This window comes from Pundamilia nyererei, unplaced genomic scaffold (genome assembly GCF_000239375.1).
Source record: "Pundamilia nyererei isolate P.nyererei 1_Seehausen unplaced genomic scaffold, PunNye1.0 scaffold00032, whole genome shotgun sequence".
NCBI lineage: Eukaryota > Metazoa > Chordata > Actinopteri > Cichliformes > Cichlidae > Pundamilia > Pundamilia nyererei.
Window position 1 is genome coordinate 2,166,583 of NW_005187433.1, and position 20,728 is coordinate 2,187,310.

The window sequence follows — 20,728 nt, forward strand, 5'->3', positions numbered from 1 at the left end:
TAATCTTTAACACTGACTATCTTACTGTTAGAAATATAACACTGTCAGAAGTGTTAATTTAACACTCAAAAGAGTGGACACATATAGACACTTTCTAGTGTCAATTTAACACTGGAGATTTTGCAGTGTAATATTTTGTGAAGCAACACTGACCTTATTTTGTTGTGGTATAAAATAAACCACCTTTCTCCATATGAGAAAGCTGTCATTTTTCTGTAAAGCAAATTTACCTTGCCTTTGAGTATAAATAAAGTTAGCTTGACCTTGACCTTGATGAGAGCATACGTTTTTAAAGAGACACATTAAACAAATTTCTAAAGCAGTAACGATTTCCTGTTCAAAGAGGAAGTTTAGATCATTTACTAACCAGGTCAAACTAATCACAAATAGATAGTACAAAGTAAAACTGGATCCCAAACCATAGCTTGAGTGTCAGGAGGTTAAATTGCTTACTCTGAAAGACACAAATACAAGTTCAGTTAAATAATAAGATCAATATTTCCATAGCAAATGGAAACAATGTCTGCTTTGGCCATCGGTGGACAGTTTTTGCTGTTGAACTGTGCACCCTGGGGATCAAATATCCCTGGGTGCTGTCCATAAAGGGTGACAACAAGATCACTTTTATCTCCTACTCCACTATTACAAGATAAGACTATTTCAAGTAATAACACATCCATAGATGTCTCCTTTAGTTTCCAACCTTGTATGCTGAACAGGTTCTGATCACATGACACCAGGGAAATGTTGGCAATGTATGGAGGTATAAATTCACTCATGTATACATTAGTTTATCCACGCAGAGATATAAAAGTCAAAACCAGAATCTTTAAATGGACTCTGAAGTTCATGGGCACTCTTCACTGCAACTGAATTAGTAACAGTGAGTGAGTACATACAAAGCTTAGTCAGTGTTCCTCAGCAAATGTTCCAAGGAATTACAATCATTTTAATTCAGATCTTGACACTATGGAACTCAACTTGACCATATTTCTTAAATGATAAAAGCAAGAAAAAAAAACTGAGGTTTTAAACATACATAACAGAAATATCCGAATCAATATAGGCCCTAATAAAGAACCTTGTGGTACACCATATGTTAAGAGAAGTGGAAGAGAACCTGAGCTTAGAAGTGGACAAAGAAAAGGACTGAGGATATGAGTAAGGATTGTTACTTGTCAGTGGATTAACACACAGTTTTCTGAGCTCAGAGTTTAGACGTAACCAGAGCATCCTGCAAGTGTTCCAAGGAAGCTTTGACTCAAGTCGTGAGTCAAAGGAAATGAAAAACCACAATAACTAAACTGATTAGCTTTTATGGCACCATTGTGCAGATGTTTTTGATAGAATTAGATTGGTCAAAAAGTCAAAAGTAAAAAGAAAAATTATTTACAGGTAATCTGAAATAAAAGGCAAGGTTTTAATGCTTTAATCCCCCTAAACAGTGATTTCCTTATCTGTATGTTTATCTCCTGCTCCTAACAAGTGATCAGTGATTATGGCAGGAGGTATCACTTTGTTGACTGATCTCAATAATAAGACGGCTTACATCCAAGTCACCTTTAGGATAAGGAGAAAGGAAAACTGCTGAAAAAAGGGGGGAAAATAGTCCTATAGTTTTCCTTTTTTTTTTCTTGTCTTGTCTATTCTTGAGCGCCTTCGGGGAGTTCATCTTTCAAATTTGACAAATTACTCTTTTCCTTCTGTTTTCCTTACTTCTGCAATTTTGATTTCACTGTTTTTTTCTCTACCTCGTTCCTTTTTCTCCCCCCTGTTTTCTCACACAGCTCGACCTCCATACTGCTAGTTCTCTCTCCCTTTCCTTCACCATCCTTCTCTCAGCTGCTCCTCCCAGCTGTTTAATCACACATGGCTCATGCCTAAAGAAGAGAGGGAGGGAGGGAGGGAGGGAGGGGACAAATGGGAGGAGAGACAGAGAGCGCAAAAGAAAGAGTGGGTGATAGACAGAGAGCGAGAGACAGCAAATGCAAGCAGTGGGCTGAGTGTGAGGGCACATGGCCAGTGAGTGAGAGATCTTTGCTTCCTCTCAGCGCAAGCCTCTTCTCCCGTTGTCTCCTCTCTCTGGTTGGATTATTGCCGAGAAAAGACTTCATCTGGATACTCCTCCTCCTCTCCCTGTCTCCCTCTCTCTCCTCTACTTTCCACCTCTCTTCCTACCTCTCACTGAGGGACTGCAGCTCTCCTTCTTCCCCGATCTCACCTCTTGTTCTCCTCTCACCCCCCTTTCCCCTGCTTCCCCCTCAGGATGTCGTGTGAGGAGGCTCAACTCCACAAAGAGAGGCTGCAGGCCTTGGCGGTAAGTCACTCTGTTTTCTTTGCTCGGCTCTTTTCTCTCTCTCTCTCTCTCTCTCTCTCTCTCTACGTGTCTTTGACCTTCTGTCTGTGAGGTCTGCGGTGTCCGTCAGAAATAATGTTTCACCTCAGCATTATCGCTTTCTTTCATTCACAGTATAAAATTTCACATGGCTGTCTCACACCTCCGGCTTCCAGAAAAGTTTTCCAGTCCTTTCTGCTCTTATAGCCTGCCATTCCCCCTAAGTGTATTATTGCCATTTACTTTTTAGTGTCACTGAAACACATACTCGGGGCAAGAACTGGTACCCACTTTTCTGTCTGTCATTGCTTCCAGCCAAAGTGTACTGAACTTTGACTTATAAAGTTAAATGACATGAAAACAAAGATGGAAAGTCACAGTGATCCAAGGATGAAACCCAAACATGGACTAGAGGTTATCTTATCTAATGTTTAGGCAAATTAATGTCATAAGAATCAAACTTAAAAGAAGTTGGCTTTCATGATCAAACTGAATCTGTACATGTCTGCGCAGATAATCGTTTGCCTACATATTCTGATATGTAGTCATTACTGTTTCCTTATAGTGAAGTTTTAATGAAGAAAAAATAAATTGGGCACTGCTAGTGATCTTTTCTGACAGAAATCTTGCAACAAGGAGATACATATGAATATGCTTAACATGTTGGAAGCCCTGCTGCATGACATCACAGCCTCCTACACCCATTTTAATCAAATAAAACAAAGCGATTTTTGTTGCACTAGTTGTAATGTGCAGTATTCCCCTACTAGCTGTCTGTCTTACAACACTGCTTTGTTTGTCTTGTGGTTCCTGTCAGCTGTCATTGACATCCACATCTCCACAACTTGGAGGAGAATCAGCTTTTTAGTCAGGTTTTGAGGTATACTAGCTTCCCAGTTGTTCGGTAGTCTAGAATAAGTTTTGATAGTTGCCGTTGTGTTTTACCATCAGAAAGGCATCTGTGGAAGCGTTTGGCTCGGGGATGATGGGACTTTAGAGCAACAGTTATACCGAGGCTCACTGCCTGGGACTAAATTTGGCGCCAGCTAGGAACCACAGCATACCACGCACACTTAAGACGCTCAGAGGCACAGGAACACACACACGCATTTATACACAAGTGTATGTGTGGTGGTTGGGGTGGGGGCACAGCAGCAGCAGATGGAGAAACTATTTTGGCCATGTTTAAACATGGCAGCCATACCAGGCAACATGCACTTACACCAATGCAGGACTTTTAGAAAGAGAGTGGAAAGTTCTCACGGCTCAAACAAGCAGAAGCAAAAGACTCTGTTTCTTGCATAATCCTTGAACATTTAAAACTAAAGTGCTGAAAAATCAGTTAATAAATAGCACAAATGAGTTTTGGTTTCTTGAATGAGGCCATGAAAAACTGCAGAATATTCTGACTCTTGCTGATACTGTAGTTTAACAGGTAGCACTGGAGATCCCACTGTAAAGCCAAGAGCTTTGACATATAGTAATGGGCAGCCGCTGAATACAATTAAACCACTTGGGCCTCTTTGTCTCATCTAAATGAACATTTGTCTTGTTTCAGCTAAGTGTGTATACACTATATCAAAGACAATAATAGTGCTAATAGCTTTCAGCCCCAACCAGCCACTTAAATAGAGAAGGGCTACTATTACACTAATAGTACTGAGCGCTCTGTAAGCCGAAGACTTAGCCAAGCAGCGGAGGTTAAGAGTAAATACAGGAGCTGGACAAAGTTATAAAAACCTCTTCTGACTCATTCGAGTGCAAGTGTTTAGTCATGTGGTAGGAATTTTAGCAAGCATTGTTTGTCTTCTGCAAAGATATAGAGAGGTGATTTCTGTCTGACTGGCTCTCTGGATAAGCATGAATAAACCCTTGCAGAGCAGTATGTCGTGCACACATATATACACACTCGTCGTCTGCGGTCTGCAGCTGACATGCTCATGATTTCATCAATAATTGATACTCATTGTCATCACCATCAGCGTCCATCCTCATCAATACTTTAGCAGATCTTAAGACAAATGGAAGGCTTCCTCAGAAAATCGGAACAGTCTTTTCTGTGTATGAGCCGTGCACAGTGTCATTTTCATTGCTTTATCACATGGTACTGACTTCAAGTTTGAGGCCACTACCATCCATTTAAACTGCATAAAAAGTCACAATCAGGTAGCAGACATCTGTTATTAAAGAATTAATTTACGGTAGAGATTCATTAATAACGCATGGCGCTAATGGATGTGAAAGATGTCTGAATTCATTAGATGATTCACATCTTCCTTTAGGTATTCTAGGAGCACTTTGGTCTTCTTGGCATGTAAACAGTCAGTTTATTTCCTGTTTAGACAAAGAATTAATGACACTTAACACCAGCAACTGTTGTCTATTATGTGCTGACAACCAAATTAGTGACTTCTAAAGAGAAAATAAACACTGATTGGTTTGTTCTTCAGATAATAATATTGCTTTGAGCATTAATTGATCAGTAAAACAAAGAAACAGCAAAATTACCAGCATTTAATCTAACAGTTAATTAGCTAAGTGGCTCATTTGTCCATCCCACATGCAAACAAAGATTCCCACAGTCTGATAGTGATTAGGGTCTGTCAGCTGCCAGTGGCAAGTGGTTTCCATGGCTACTAATTGGTTAGATTAGGAAACAGTTGTGATGTCATGTTGTTAAATCCAGGCCTCGGTGTATTATTACTATGTAATTATAGTAGTCAGATGGAGCTCAGCCTGGCCAGGGTTCCCCTAAAAGCTGATGTGAGTGTGTGTGCATGTGTGTTTGTGTGTCTTGGTAAACTCATGTGCTTTTACCAGGGCTTGCATGTGGTTTCCAGATCAGCCAGTGAATACCGGGTGCTTCATCATTCTAATTAACTGTTGCCCATGTGGCGTACAAGCCACAAGCATGGAACAGCAAAGCATATGTAAAAGTCTATGAGTCTTTGCCTGCGCTCATTCATGGACTTCTCTGTAGTGTCTGTGATATGTTTACATAGATGACCTCAGCCCTTTGGACTCTTAGCTGCCCCCCCTTCCAACGCACACACACAAACTGCACACAAGCCCACAAATTTTTCGGGGCCAAGTCAGAGGGAAATTAAGAAGTGGTACACGAGGATTGAGATGATGGGAATGTGCATTTTCGGGAAAGACAGCAAGCAAAGCATTGACATCAGCTTGAACCAGAAGCAACACAGAGATAGTTACAGGACAAGCATTTTGGATTTTTCATTTAAAAAGATAACCTTTGGATCTTTTGCTGCCTCTTTAGTATGGTTCACAGCACTGCAAGCCTGATGTTCCATTATGATCTATAATACTTCGTGGGTTCAACCAGAAATTGATCTTGTCCAAGATCTGTAAAGTGGCTGATTTTCTCTTAGTTATCTCTAAAAGAGAAAAGTATGCCTGGGGTAGGGTGAAGCTGAAGGGGATGCTATAGCTAGAGCTTGGCATTAAGATTTGTGACTACGGCTTGCAGTGGAGGGCTGGGGTAATGGGTTGAGTTAAGTGGGGGGCTGGGCCGCCTGCAGGCATTTGTTGTTTCAGTTTGTGCATTTCACTTACCTCCAAACTGGCAAATTCTCACTGAAACATGTTGTTTTTCTATTTAACTTTAGGCTTAGCTTTCATTTGTGACTTTCTTTTGTCTTCTTTTTTCACAATATTTATGAAAACTATTATTACCTCAGTGGAAACTGTTTGTTCCTGGGTCAATCATTTGCTAACACCAAAAGACATTTCTTACTAAACCACACATGTCCCTTCAGTGGTGTTCACAGGCTTAAGTACCATTTTAGAGGCATATCTTTAGTTTTGCTGACATGGAAGAGACAGAAATGGTCAAACTAATTAATAATATATCATATATGTTAAGTCTGTTTTCCCACATAAAATTGCCCAATATTTTCCCTGAATTTATGCCAAAGGTCTCCAATGAGCCAACTGGATCCTGGAGAACTGATAGGTGGTTAGAGTAGGTCTGGATTGTGAGCTTTGGTAACTTATGGGGGTGGGGGGTGTTCCTGGGGGAAATTCATATTGGAAAGGAAGAGGAGGCGTGGTTTGTTGAGCGGCAGGAGGTCTGGGGCACGGCAGGCGTTACATGCCGTCTAAAATTAGCAGCAGCTGCCTTGGGCCAACAGGACATTTTGGTATGCCTCTATCTATGTGTGTGTGTGTGTGTGTGTGTGTCTGTTTCAATGAGCGGGGTTGGAGTTCACAGAGACTTGAGACATGAGAGGATGGGATTCAGCTGCAGTGAGCTCTGCCGGGTTTGAAATAATCCACATTGCATTTGGGCTTAGTTGAATAGTAAACAATCTAGAGTGACCGGGCAGAGAAATACCGCAGAAGTATGGAGGACCAAAGATGTCAAAATCATAACTGTATTACAGATGTGTCGCACCTACAGGAGCTCCTCGACCATGGAAATCCATGCCATGAAGTCCCCGACACAGTTTTTGTATTGATATTAATACCGAAGGAGGAAAAGAACTCTTTATGTGTGGTAGCGGAGTATGGGTGACTTCTATGCACCTCAGCACATAGCAACCTCAGCATTTCACAGTCGATGACGGAGGGAAGAAATGTCACAAACTTCTCGTAATTGTGGCATCCTATTAGAGCAACATGCTCCAATTTAGTGAGCTCTATAGAAGGGAGCTCACTTTGCGATTCAGTTTTTATAAATGTATTCATTTTTTATGTTTTTCTTTTGTTTTTTTACTTTGTACCTTTGTGCTTTGTAGTGTATTATATGCTACTGTGAATATTTCCCTGTTAATTTCCACAGATTCATTTATTTCAGCATTTTCTTTTTGCATTTCTCAGTTAATTAAAACACAAATGTAAATATATGTAAAAAAATAAATAAAAAATAACTTTCACTTTTAATAATATTTTATGGATTTATTTCGTTCGTTCATCAGTTAATGTGCCACTTTCGGTCCTCCATATAAAGAACAGTCAGCCTGTCATTTTAGCAACTATACCTAATGACAGTTTCATAGGTCTCAAAATAAATGCATTGTGGTTTACTATAAGCAGCAGCATTGCTTGATACTCATGTAAAAGCTGTCTGGAGAAATTTAAAAAACTGAAACTCTGCTGTGTTTATGTATATTTACATCATGTGATTTTAAAGGTAGGGATACTTGGATCACCTCAGAGGAGGACATGATGAATGACGTCAACACCTGCTGCCATCGCATGACAACGGCATGCAGGATGTTTAAGCAATGTGCTAATTTAGCATTTTTTGTGCACAAGCACTAGCTAAGACCTTGCCAAGTGAGCATTATGTTAACTCTAGGCATAATAACAAATTAGAAATGTCTGAATTGTAGTTATTCAGTTCATATAGCCACCACCTTAATTAGTGAAAGGTATACTTTCAAACTATAGACTTTCAACTATTTTCTGCAACACTTGCTAACCCTGACCCACGACAGCTCTTACCAAAATAGTCTTTGATTAACTGTGGCTGATTTTGTTTCTTAACTAATCTATAAATTGTTTCAATGCTAAATTTATGCATGCACACTTTAGGTTTTAGCTGATGGCTTATAGAATTGTGCAGAGATCTTTTTAGCCGGTATCAGTGCAGAATCAAACCCATGACATTTGAACCACAGGTCCATTTCAGTCTCTGTTCTCTAAGCTGTCAGGTATGCCTGCGTGCAGAATGGAAGATGATCTTCACAGTGAGATTTCTGTGCTGGGTGTGTTGGCATGTACAGAATGTGACCTATCTGATCTGTAGCCCACTTCAGTTCACTAAGTCAACATCAGCAGAACTTTAATACTTGGAGTTACATCACTGTTTAATCACATTATAATTATACCCTCCTGAGCTAATCATCGATGTGTGAGATGTGCACCACTAGTGTGGAATGTTGTTTATAAACCAAGCAATTTGCTTTCAAGCCCACGTCTGTCTTGGGAATTGTTAATCAAACTGTCCAACAGAACAGATAAGTAAATTGGATCAACATACAGCACAGCTTTTTTAGTTTTGCATTATAGTTTGTTATGGTACATGGCAGAGTTGTGATTGATGATTCTCAAAAGTCTCATACCAACTTTTCCAGTTGACACACAGTTTCACACAGCAGCTACAGGGAGGCACACAGCCCCTCCCCTCACTAGCAGCTGAACAGTGGTTGACCTTCACAACACTGAAATACCCTCCATGAGGAATTTAGAGAGGTCACTGAAGCTCCTATTTTACCAGCATAGATGTATTAAACTGTTATAAAGAATTTTAACCTGGCCAGTGTACCTAGTCTTTCAATCAGCAATCAATCACATTCATTTTTTGTTAAGTTATCATGTCATATTTAATTTTATATTGATTTTGTACTTCTCCCCACTGAAATCCAGACTTCTGTCTGTTATTGATGACACACAAAACCTTTTAATTAATTTAATGTATTCCACCTTTTATTTAAACGTTGGACTCAGAGTGAAAACGGTGTGCTGCATATAGTAATTGAAAAATTTGGGCTTTGTGGAGAAAAGACAGAAGATGTAGGCACACCTATAGTCACTAAAGGTTATTCCCCTTAATGAAGTAGCCTGGAAATGAGTCTGCCCCATATCACTTCTAGTTATAGGCTAGCGGTCTCCAACCTTTTTTGCGCCACGGACCGGTTTAATGTCAGAAAATATTTTCACGAACAGGCCTTTAAGGTGTTGCGGATAAATACAACAAAATAAAATGATATGACCAAGACAAAAATTTTGTAAATATAATAAATGTGAATTCACTGTGTAATTGTGTAACTTTGTTACCAGCATCCTCCTGAAACGAGCCAACAACATTGAGAGTAACATCCTCCTCTCTGACCCTTAATGCTCTCTGGTCGCTATGGTAACGCATAAACATTTCTTTCAAAATAAAACACACAACTACAACACAGGAAACTGACTTAATGATAAAAACTCTGAAAACAATACATTTCACACCCGAGCCTCAACTCTCGCGGCTCAGTACCAAACAACTCACGGACCGGTATCAGTCCGTGGCCCGGGGGTTGGGAACCGCTGCTATCCGGTTGTTCAGTGATGACGCGACGAATCCTACTTCCGGGCCTAAAGTAGTCTGCGTTTAATATGGCTTTTGTGTTGTTAACATGTTTAATGTTATGTATTTTCTTCTATTTAATCTCAAAAAGCTCCTAAAACAGTCAGTGATCACTGTTGACCTCCCTCGGCTTTTATTACAACTAATCATTTATTTAAGCTCAGTTTTTAAAACCTTAGGATGTAACTACAGCCCAGCCCATGCAGCAGTATATGAATGACTAACCTCGTATTGTGGATGGATTATCTCAGTTGTTCTCCTGGCTGAAGTTTGGTCCTTTTACAGCATCTTGCCATGCGATTACATTTGTTCCTGACCACCGAGAACACTCACATGAACTTTTATCGAGTGGAAAAAAAGTTAGCATGTTTATATTATGCTAACATAGCTGTGTCGCTAGCGGTCACGTAGCACATCATTATATACCAGCTAGCCCAACTTCAGTAACCCTACAAACGTCACTGCTGTTTAGTTTTCTGTCTTCATTTATGCTGGAAGTGATAGCAGAGCTGTACGTTTTAATTTGTTTCCAAAACCCCGCAGTCAGGACATGCTATGTTGTATTTAGATAGAAGCTAGCGAGCTAACTCCCTGCTAACTTCTAACTCCGTTAAATGTCATAAATTCCGTTTTCATGGATGCCTGGATGTTAAACTCAATTGTTACACCTGGTAGAGCAGAACGCTGATTATTTTATTAAAGATGAAAGACTTTAGACAGTTTTTCAACTCTCAGTAATGCCACAGTGATCGTTTGATATATGGACCTGCAGCGGAGTTTAGACCCAGACACAGCTAGTGACGTCAGACTGAACAATCGGATTGGCTCCAGCCCCACCCCTGAATCATTTAAGACAAAATGTGTGCATTTTAAATAGCGGTATAAAATGTGTTATTCATGCTCCCAGTGCTGACTACTATTGCGCACACACAGACTCTACTTGGGTAGTAAAGTGTATGAGTAGATGAATATTCACTTAAAATCTAGTAAGTTAAATTCTGGTGTGATCGCAGATTGTGACTGTGATGGGTGTGATTGCTGTTCATCTGTGTGTAAGGATCGTGTAATTTGTCAATTACTTCCTGTCCCTCACAGGAAACTCCTATCAAACATTAAGTTTGGTAGGATGTCGACTACTATGCCTATTAAGTTCTTTTTTTTTTTTCTCCTATCAACTGAACAGGAAAAAAGAGTAAGAGTTCACTGAGCTGAGCTTAAATTTACAGGAAATGTAACCAGACAACTGACATTTGACTTCATCTTCACTGCCGAAATTTTAGCTCTTTAGGATGAAAATTCGATCAAGAGCACTTGGTTGTCTTGTGAGGTTAAACACACCAGCAAAACTGTGACAAATTAAAGTAAACTGTACACTGGAGATTAATCATTTAAGTTATTGAACACAAATGTCTTCACCCTTTAGACTGTGACAAAAAAGATATACGCTCTGCATACAAGCTGCCCTGTAAGCCAAATAGGGCCAAACACTGTGAGTCAGAGTGTGGGAAGTCATGAGTGTGTCACCAAGAATGTCAACATATTTTTCTGAAGAGGAGGATGTGACCACTCAGAGAGAGTACAGTGAACAGAGCGGGGCTCGGGGTCATTATTCCTGCCTGTTCAACTCCACAAGGGAAAAAACTTATTTCACTTTTTATTAAGCCCTCATATTCTATTGAAGACATTCTTTTACTGTTACAGTTCAGACTCATACAGACTTATCTATTCAAAATTAGTAAAAGTTATTCCACCAAATTTGGTAATTCGAGTGCCATTTTTAACATTACACAAAAGCAATTACTTCATTGTCAAGAAAACTCTGCAGGTCTCTCAAAAATGTTCTCTATTTAGCAACCAACCACTATTTTAAAGTATTATATTCAGTAGCCAGTTCTACAGTTTACATGACAGCAGAGCTTTTCTGTGGACAGGGATGCTCTATACATTTTATTTCTGGGATATGATGATGAAAACCAAATGGCACCCAAACCATCTTTGATCTGGCGATGTCAACCATCATCTGTGCTTATGCATTCCTATATAGTAAATGATTGTCAGACGTACAAAGCACACACACTGACTGAGTGCTGTTTATTTAGAGAGTATATTAGTGTGGGCTTTTCTCTGTCTACGTATTCAAGCCTGTGAGTCTATTTGCTTTTGTGTCTTTCATGTGGGCGTGTATTTGCCTGCGTGCGTGTTTTGCCCATTCCCTGACCACATGTCCTCGACAGTCCCTGACATCTGGTGACCATACCTCTGCTTACGCTCTCTGACTGTACTTCGCCAACCATGGGAACCATGCCGCTGTGTAGGCTGCTCCTGTATGTGTGTGTCTGTGTGTGCGACAGAGGGAGAGAAATGACTTCAGACTTGGTGTATATCTTTTCACAGCCTGTGTGCAGTTTAATAATATGTTCTGATAGTCTGCTATAGTCATATAGCAGTTTTGCACCTTTCTTTTCAGGGGTTTCTTGTTTTTCTTTGTTTCTGAAAAGAGCAGGTCCAAATGTAGCTTTTATGTGCTCCATCTTGGGTCCATTTGGTAATTTCCTGGCACCAAATGAACATGTTCGCACCACAGTTGGAAAAGAGGCACACCTGAGGTTGTGGGTTTGCTGAATAGTCAGTGCAGGGTAATTTTGGTGCACACTTTGGCACAAAATTGCATTTGCTCCTGCTCAAACTACTTCTTATCCTATCACAAACACAGACGCCGGGTTTTAATAGCTTTAGTTGGCAGGCACATACACAGAGACATCCAGACTCACTCAAGTGTGGTCTACTTTCCATTTCTTAGACATTATTTTCATCTGCTAAATATTACCAAGGAAAATTTGTTATATAATACCACTGAGTTCAGTTGAATGTTGCTATAAATGTTGTGATAAGTGAGCATCCTTCAGATGCGCTCTCCTCCCAAAAACAATCCCACATGTCATTAGTTCAAGCTGTTATTATAGCCTCTAATTATGTTTTATAGCATAAATTAACCCGTGAATAATTGCATTTAAAATTTGCACCAGTATGAGCAACCAAGTAATTGAGCTAACTCTCATTTTGCAAAATTACATATTGTTGCACAAAGTATGAACTTTTCCTAATTCTAACCAGTGTGGTTGACTACACCAAAAAGCAAATGAAAATAAAAAGTCAAAGGTTTGTGTGCTTATAACTAGAGCAGACTTCTTCTTCTTTCTTTTTTTCTTTTTTTTGGGCACACTCTGAAAACATTCCTTGATAACATCTCAAAAACAGATGTCTGATAAATTATGTAGAAGACTTGGTGATACCCCTTCAAGGATCAAGGTGGTTTGTGCGCTTTAGTCTACCCATGAGTGTAGCTTTGTTGTCAGAGGCAACTGGCACCTGGTAGGGTCTCACAAGGCAAGGGACTTCTAGGGAAAAATGGATACAAGGGTCAAATCTCTTAGCTGACTCAGGACGCCAGGTCTTCATTCACGGGGCTCAGCCCAAATGAGACACATATGACTGGATTGGATAGGCCACTAAAGGGACTTTGGTGTTTGTTAAAGTGCTTATAAGGCCTGGAAGGTAATCTTGCTGTTGGGGAATGTTTTCTGGCTGTCATTTGCACTGACAGAGTCCAGAAGACTGAATCTTCTTTGAGTCTCTGGTGGTGTGCTTTACGGTGGCCCTCTCGGGAACAGCATGCCTGGTCACAGTGGAGTTTTGTTACTAGATTTCTGTGCTGATTACAGTAACAAACACCATGTTCAAGTGTAAAGGTGTTCATAAGTACACCTGGCAGCATGCTGGAGATCCATGATCGATGATTAGAAACTTTATCAGATCTGCAAAAAGGCCAGTCAGCTGTCAGCTGGTCAATACCTGTTGGTGAGTCGGATCAGGTAGCAGGGAGGCCTCTGCGCTTAAACTTTATGTTTAGGCAGCCCTCAGTAACACGTTGTGCGCAAACAAAGAGGTGCATGTAGAATCTGCCAGTAACAGTTTTATATTACTCCCTGGCATGATTTACCAGGACAATTTTATTTGAGTATTTCTGTTTGGAAAATTTGTGTTTGTGCCCAAAGTGTTTGTGTGCCCTGTACAGGAAAAATAAAGCCCGGGATCTCATTTCCACCCACATTAGAAACTCTTAGGCAGAGAAAATGCTGGAGAGGTGCTGATTTTGATGCAGAGCAGTCACAGGGTCTTTAAAGTAACAGAATTGTATTTTTTTTACATGCTGAAACATCACAAGCAACAGCAACAAGTCCCCCAACCTTTTCATTTACCTATCTTGTTTCTATATTGACTCTTTTATTTCTGTTTTCACCTGTTTCCTGATAACATCTATTCAATTCTCCTCTGCTCTATTTTTATTCCATTGTATTCAGCTCCGTATTCCCTTCTCCTCTTTTTTCTATTCTGCATCAGTCTTCACTTACTTTGTCTGAGAAATGGTCCAAGGTTCATTCATATTTGGGGGGTTTCCCCTTATGGCTATATTTAGTCAACAGGAAACGTCCCAGAAATCCTCAGTCTACTCCCACAGAGTAGTGAGTGGGAGAGATGAAGCCACATACACATCCACATTGTCTCATGCTCGTCATCCCGAAGCAGGCTTATACTGGGACCTGCTTTGTTTGTACATTTCCATGCATTTATGTGCATGCTTTAATCGTTCTAGTTTTTTGTGTGTATTTTCTTTGTTTTCAGCTTAAAACCTTCCACTCACCATGCACCCACCTCCTCTCCCACCCATTATTTATCCTTTATCTCCACATAAAGGAATGTTCTTCCCACCCCAAGTTCAATGACAGTGCCACGTGGAGTAATCAAGGCCAAATCTCTGCTCTTTATATGGCTTGTGAGCACTAACCCTTCTCAAACCTCAATAAGCTTTCACCTCCAACCTCTCTAATACTTTCCTTCCTTCCTGTGTATGCCCCTTGGACCATATTTCTACCCATGTCTTCATAAGGAGACATTTAATTGCACATATGTACAGTATGCGGACAGCGTACAGTGTAGTCGAATTTTTTTTTCAGAAAAAACAATTACTATGAATAAAATCTGGCTTTACTGGAGCATCCGTGACAGAACTCGACCAGTAAACTCTACCACACCTTATCATTATTAAACTGAGATCGACAGTGTATCGCGTTTCAGTCTCTGCACACTTCTAAACTGAATTTGTTTAAACCTTAATCTCTCCATTAAACTTGTCCCAAAGGGATCTTTGTCTTGCAGATTGAAATGCACCATTAAAATGTAAACACATTCAATCAATAAAACAATTGTATTCTTATGCCTAGGCGCTGCTGAAAGCTGTCTCTGAAGGCATTATGTTTTCCAGTTGTTCATCCATTTATCCCTCAGATCTCACATCTCACAAGACTACTTATGGGAATTTTGGAAACTTGGCACGAACATTGCCTCAAAGTCCAAGATGAATTTTGAATTTTGTGGCCAAAAGGTCAAAATTTCACAATAGATGTTTTAGGACATAAGTCAAAAATTCAGACACAATCCATCCATCTTCTTGATCAGTTATCCAATTCAGCGTCATGAGGGGGATGGAGTTTATCTCAGCCGTTATAGGGTTTAAGGACAGGTTGCCAGTCTATCACAGGACTAACACATAGAGGCAGACAATTAAATGTATAGATTTCTGTAAAATGTATAAAAGAACAGTATCAGAAATGAGTATATCAGAGGGACAGCTCAGGTTGAGTTTGGAGGCAAAGTTAGAGAGGTAAGGCAGAGATGGTTTGGACATGTGGCAAGGAGAGAGAATGGATATAATGGACAAAGGATTTTGAATATGGAGTTGCCGGGCAGGAGTAAAAGAGGAAGACCACAAAAGAAGTTGTAGTGAATGAGGACAAGCAGAGGGTTGGTGTGGCATAGGAAGAGGTTAGAGATAGGAGATGGAGGAAGATGATCTACTCTGGAAAAGCAGCTAAAAGAGGAAGTCAAGCATCAGCTCTACTGTGACATCATTACTTTTATTCTTTTCAGGCAATATTAAATGCTACAAACTCAAGACTCAACTTTACAACAGTAACACTTTGATTTTTAACTCTTACATTTCTTTGTCTCACAGGAGAAACGGAAGCGGCAAACTGAAATTGATGATAAAAGAAGCCAGCTTGATGACCTGCTGCTGCAGCTCCAACATGTCAAGGTATGTTGTGTATTTATGATACATATGTTGGGTACATATGATACATATGTATAAGTATTATTTACAGTTCAAGTAACGATTATGCCCTGTTGTTTTTATATTAGAGCAATAAAACGTCATCGCCTGTCTATGTGCACATGTGCAAAGAAATATCACCCTGGACATGCTCAGTAGCTGTTTATCCATCTTTGCATAATTCAGTTATAACACTTATGGTACCACTGTAAGGGCTAAGTTTGAAAATTATATATTTATTAACATTTTTAAAGACAACAGACAGAGAAATACCAACATTCACTCAGTCCTGGATTGTGATGTACTTACAGACTTTTCTGCTTACTCGTGTTACACAGAGCTATTCATTACTTGAATGCACTGCATACAGCTGAGCTAAAACAGTGTGAGCATGTGAGAGATACATTTTTGACTAAGGTACTGGTTGATTAAAATTAGGTCAGCGTAAAGGTGAAGGGAAGGTGAAGAGTGCAGATTAGGGTTAGTAGTTCACAGGGGAAAGACGTGAGTCATGATGCTCTTATGAGTTATTGCTCTATCCTCTTTCTTCATCTAGACATAACCTCAACCCTTGAGAGATAGATCGATTTGACAGCTTCCTTAACTGTTTTGTCTCATTTCAGCATGCTGCTTTTCTGCATGCAAGTGTGTTTAATTACTCATGAGCATGTGCGAGTGTGTTTGTCAGTTTTTGGCTGAGATGTTAGTGATTCCACCTCAGTATCTCCTGGTGTGCAGGCCTATTAGAACAAGAGTTTCCCTTGGCTAAGCAGGCCCTGGCATGGCTGTTTTCTTCTTTACAGAAAAACACTCAAATCCAAACACACAAATATATCCCCTCATAGTTAATGCCAGCCACTACCGGTAAGCCAAGATTTTTGTTTCAAGTAAACACAGATTTGATGTCCAAATGAAACGTAGGACAGAGGACACAAGCTGCTGACACATGATGAGTTTATAAAATGAGCAGCTTCCAGGCATCTCTAATTTATGCGGACTTCTTCTTTCAGCTACTAAAGAATTATTTGACCTTGTACACAAAACTCACCCAACCAAACCACTGTCAGGTGGAGACACAACAGACTGAGGCATCCCATAATTTTCGAGCTTTGACACACAATGTGACGCTGTTTAAACTATATGTCACTGGACTTTTATTTAAGTGTCGTCACTGTGTTTATAAAATGTGTGCATGAGCAACACAAGTCAAATATGGTGCTGCTCTGGTGATGTATAATTGGTTTAACTTCAAAAGACAATATTAGGAAAATCCCACAGCCGTAGCTGCTGCAGAGTTGCAGGGTGGTTAAGAGAATAGCTGCGGGTACTCATTAAACTACATAAATATCTATGGGAACCAGTTTTAATATTTGCAATAAAAATGCATTCCATTTGCTAACTAGAGCCATTAAACACACTTGGCATGAATGAATCCTTTATCAAATAAGTCTGATTCCACATACTAGTGTTTTCCACCATTTAACACCCAGTTATGGGAACATGGGCAAAACAAAAACATTGATTCAAGACATGTGCACTTTCATTAAAGCATGCAGTGCAGTTCAGCCACTAATTGGGGTTTACAGTAACTCGTATATTTGGTTTTGAGCCCTCTGAAGAGTCGAGTTTTCCAGTTAGGGCTCATCTGCAAAAGGGTGTTTATCATTCTAAGCATATGCATATTTTAAACGTAACATTTTTGAGTGTGTGTGTGTTTGCTTTGAAAGTGCTGATGAATCAGTGCTTCTTTCTAATGTCTGTTTTCTTATTTGACCCGATCTGGGTTATTCTTCACTGAAAGTAATAATCATAACAAATTACACATGACACAAAGTGCTGACATTTCAGACTACTGCGATGACTGCTATTTAGACTAATAGCCACTGTTGTTTTATCAGTGCTGCACTGATGTGCTACAGTGCTACACTTACCAACTTTTCAGTGGCACTTCAGCTAAGTTTGAATTAGTCTTCTTGCAAATGACAAAACTTAACTTTGAAAACATCCATGTTGATGCCACCTACTGGTTTCTGCACTTCTGCTTTGAAGCCTCAGATTCTGGCATCCATCCTTGTTTTGTGAACTCTGAAAATTAAGGAAAGAAATCCCTGTTCAGCTGCGATGAAAGCTTGGTTTACATTTCTAACAGTCAAACTTAATCACGGATGGAGTTGGACTCCACCAAAGGGTCTTTTGTCCCTAATTCTGCTTATAATTTGTATGGACAGAATTTCTAGGCACAGCTAAGTGTTGAAGGGTGTTCTCAGATGGTCTCGGGAGCTCGACTCTGCTTTTTGCTGATGATGTGATTTTGTTGGCGTTATCGAGCAATGACCTCCAGCTTATATTGGAGTACGGTAGTTTGCAGCCAAGAGTCGAGCTACTTGGATTAAAGTTGGTACCAAGTCTGAAGTTCTCAGCCAAGAAAAGGTAAAGTGGCCACTCAAGTTTCCATCCAAAGTGGCGGCATTTAAGTGTCTTAAACGTGTTTACAGGTGAGTGGTCAGTGTAGTGGGACACTGACAGGGTGATTGATGTGGCATCTGCAGTGATGTAGACAAGTTTGTTAAGGTGAAAAGAGAGCTGAGCAGGAAAGTGAAGTTGTAAATTCCTTGGTCAATCTATTTTTCCACCATTCCCAATCTTCATGACCTGTGGGTATCGACTATAGAAATTAGATTTTGGTTACAGGCAGCAGAAATGAGCTTCCTCCAAAGGACACCTGGGCTCTCCCTTAGAGATTAGGGGAGAAGCTCCTTCATCTGAGGTGGTTCAGGCATCTGTCCCTTCAGTGCCACCTAGGTGAAGTGTCTCGTCTGGCTTGGAAACACCTTGGCCTCCTCTGCTGCCCCTAATAAGCAATTGATAATGCATGGATGGATGGCCATTGCCATGTTATGCAAAATGCTATATTATTCGTTTAACAAGAACAGATGTGGTGCATAAATCGGTTAATTCGTGTCATTGTAAATGCTCCAAAAGACACTAATACAATAAGCATAACTTCAAGTCAATGGCTTGATTGTGCATTTTACCTTACAAGTCTTATGGATGAACTCACATTTGGAGCCAGCCTTAAAGGGTTGTGATAAGTTTGGATTCATTCAAAAGTCATTACAACTCTACTATCCTTCTCATGCTCCCTAAAGATACATGAAAAACCAAGAGAGGTCAGAATGGATCTTAATCTGAATATGTTTGCTCTATCTGCAGAATCCAGCCTGATTAATGATCTGTGTACTTTTCTTTCATACAACACCAGTAGGCCTGAACTCCAGATGTAATCAGCATCTGGTCACACAGTTCCATTTAATGGCCATTACCTCTAAGTGCCACGCTGCCAGGCAGCATGAAGCAGGCTTTGTTGAGCGCTCTCTGGAGACCCAGTGGCTTGGGAGAGGAAACGGGAACTAGAGCCCAGAGATTTGATAAGGACCTCTGGGCTGCATGATTCAAGCTTCTCAATGGAGGCGATGATGTGAGTCTGGAACTTTGTAAACATCGGCATGACTTCAGAGCAAAGTTTAACCTTGGCCATGAATTCTCTTTTTGAAGCAGTGTCTCCATCTGGGCGTTACATATTTTGATAAATTGGTTATTTCACTTTCTGATGACAAGCACAGACATTCATAACAGCCTGAAACCCTCCCTTTAATAGCCGAGTTCAGAGTGGTTGTGTGTCACAGCTCAACAGGAAATGGAAAGTCTGTTAAACAGCATGAGAGAGAAGCAAAGAGCCGTCTGGTTCTCAGGGGAAACAAGTTATTCACCAATGCTTTTTGATAGCTGAAATGCTACGGAAAGCTGTTATATATATATTATGGTATTGATAAAACTCCACAGTGTTGGTAAGAGGTCAGGCACAAATATAACCAACAATGCATCTCTGAATAAGTGATGGCTTCTAAATCATATAGAGAATACCGCTGTGATCTCGATGTGGAATGTGGAATTTGCTTAATGAACTTGAAACTAGCTGTTTACTTTAGAAGTTCACTAATGTTTGTGATGGAAAACTGCAGTGCAAGAAAATCAAACATGGATGGGAAAATTTAGCAGAACATAGTTTTTAAATTGTTCGGTTTAACTGATAACCAGGTTGTGCAACTGCCTTTCAAAATATTTCTGTCATACACTCACCAGACACAGTGCAACTTGCTAGCACCTCATGAACCACTTTTTCCCCTTCAGAACTCTTTATTGCACACATTTAACAAGGTGCTGGAAACACTGAGATTGAGATCTGGTGACTGTGGAGGCTATTTGAGTACAGTGAACTCATTGTCATGTTCAAGAAACCTGTTTTAGATGATTTGAGCTTTGCAGCATGCTATACACTGTTGTCATAAAGGGATGGATGAAGTCAGCAGCAACACTCAGGTATGCTATGGTGTTTAAAAGATGCTCAGTTGGTACTAAAGTTACATTTAGTTCAATTGAATTGTTTTATATGGCGCAAAATAACAACAAAGGCTGATTCAAGGCGCTTAGAGCCAAAAGTGTGCTAATAAAAACACCTCCACACAGCAGCCTGAATTGTTGATACAAGGCAGGATGGATCCATGATTTCATGACCTCACCACCTGCATGATGCAGCCAAGATCATGAGACCAGGCAACATTTTTCCAATCGTCTGTTGTTCAATTTTAGTGAGCCCATGAAATTGTAGCCTGTTCTGAGCTGAAAGACGGTGCACACGGTACAGCCTTCTGCTGTCTATCCCCTTCAAAATTCTGCATGTTGTGCTTTCAGAGATGCTCTGCATCAACCCGTTGCCTGCATATACAATTTGGCCGTTATCATTTGACATTTGCCATCGACGAGGCTTTTTTTCTTTATTGGACCATGTTCTATAAACCCAGAGATCTTTGTGTGGGAAAATTCCAACAGATCAGCACTTTCTGAAATACTCAGGCCAGCCTGTATGGCTCCAACAAACATGTCACTTTCAAAGTCACTTAAATCACCTTTTCCCCATTCTGATGCTCAGTTTGAAATGCTGCAGATCATTGTGACCATGATTATACATGCTTACATGCACTGACTTGCCACCAAGTGAGTTTCTAAATATTTAATTAGGTGTGTGTGTGTGTGTGTGTGTGTGTGTGTGTGTGTGTGTGTGTGTGTGTGT

At 40.1% G+C, this 20,728-nt stretch overlaps 1 protein-coding gene across 6 annotated transcripts in view; it reads left to right on the forward strand.

The window, feature by feature from the left end:
* Positions 1-20,728, forward strand: part of palm2akap2 (PALM2 and AKAP2 fusion) — an 88,403-nt gene that overhangs the window by 7,984 nt on the left and 59,691 nt on the right. For 5 of the 6 annotated variants that reach the window (XM_005729236.1, XM_005729237.1, XM_005729238.1 and 2 more), the window contains exons 2-3: positions 2,266-2,317; positions 15,502-15,582. In XM_005729236.1, coding sequence (XP_005729293.1) covers positions 2,266-2,317; positions 15,502-15,582 — 133 coding nt within the window. Of the gene's footprint in view, positions 1-1,971; positions 2,023-2,265; positions 2,318-15,501; positions 15,583-20,728 lie in introns of those variants that run through there. The other variant, XM_005729239.1, reaches the window with a different exon arrangement.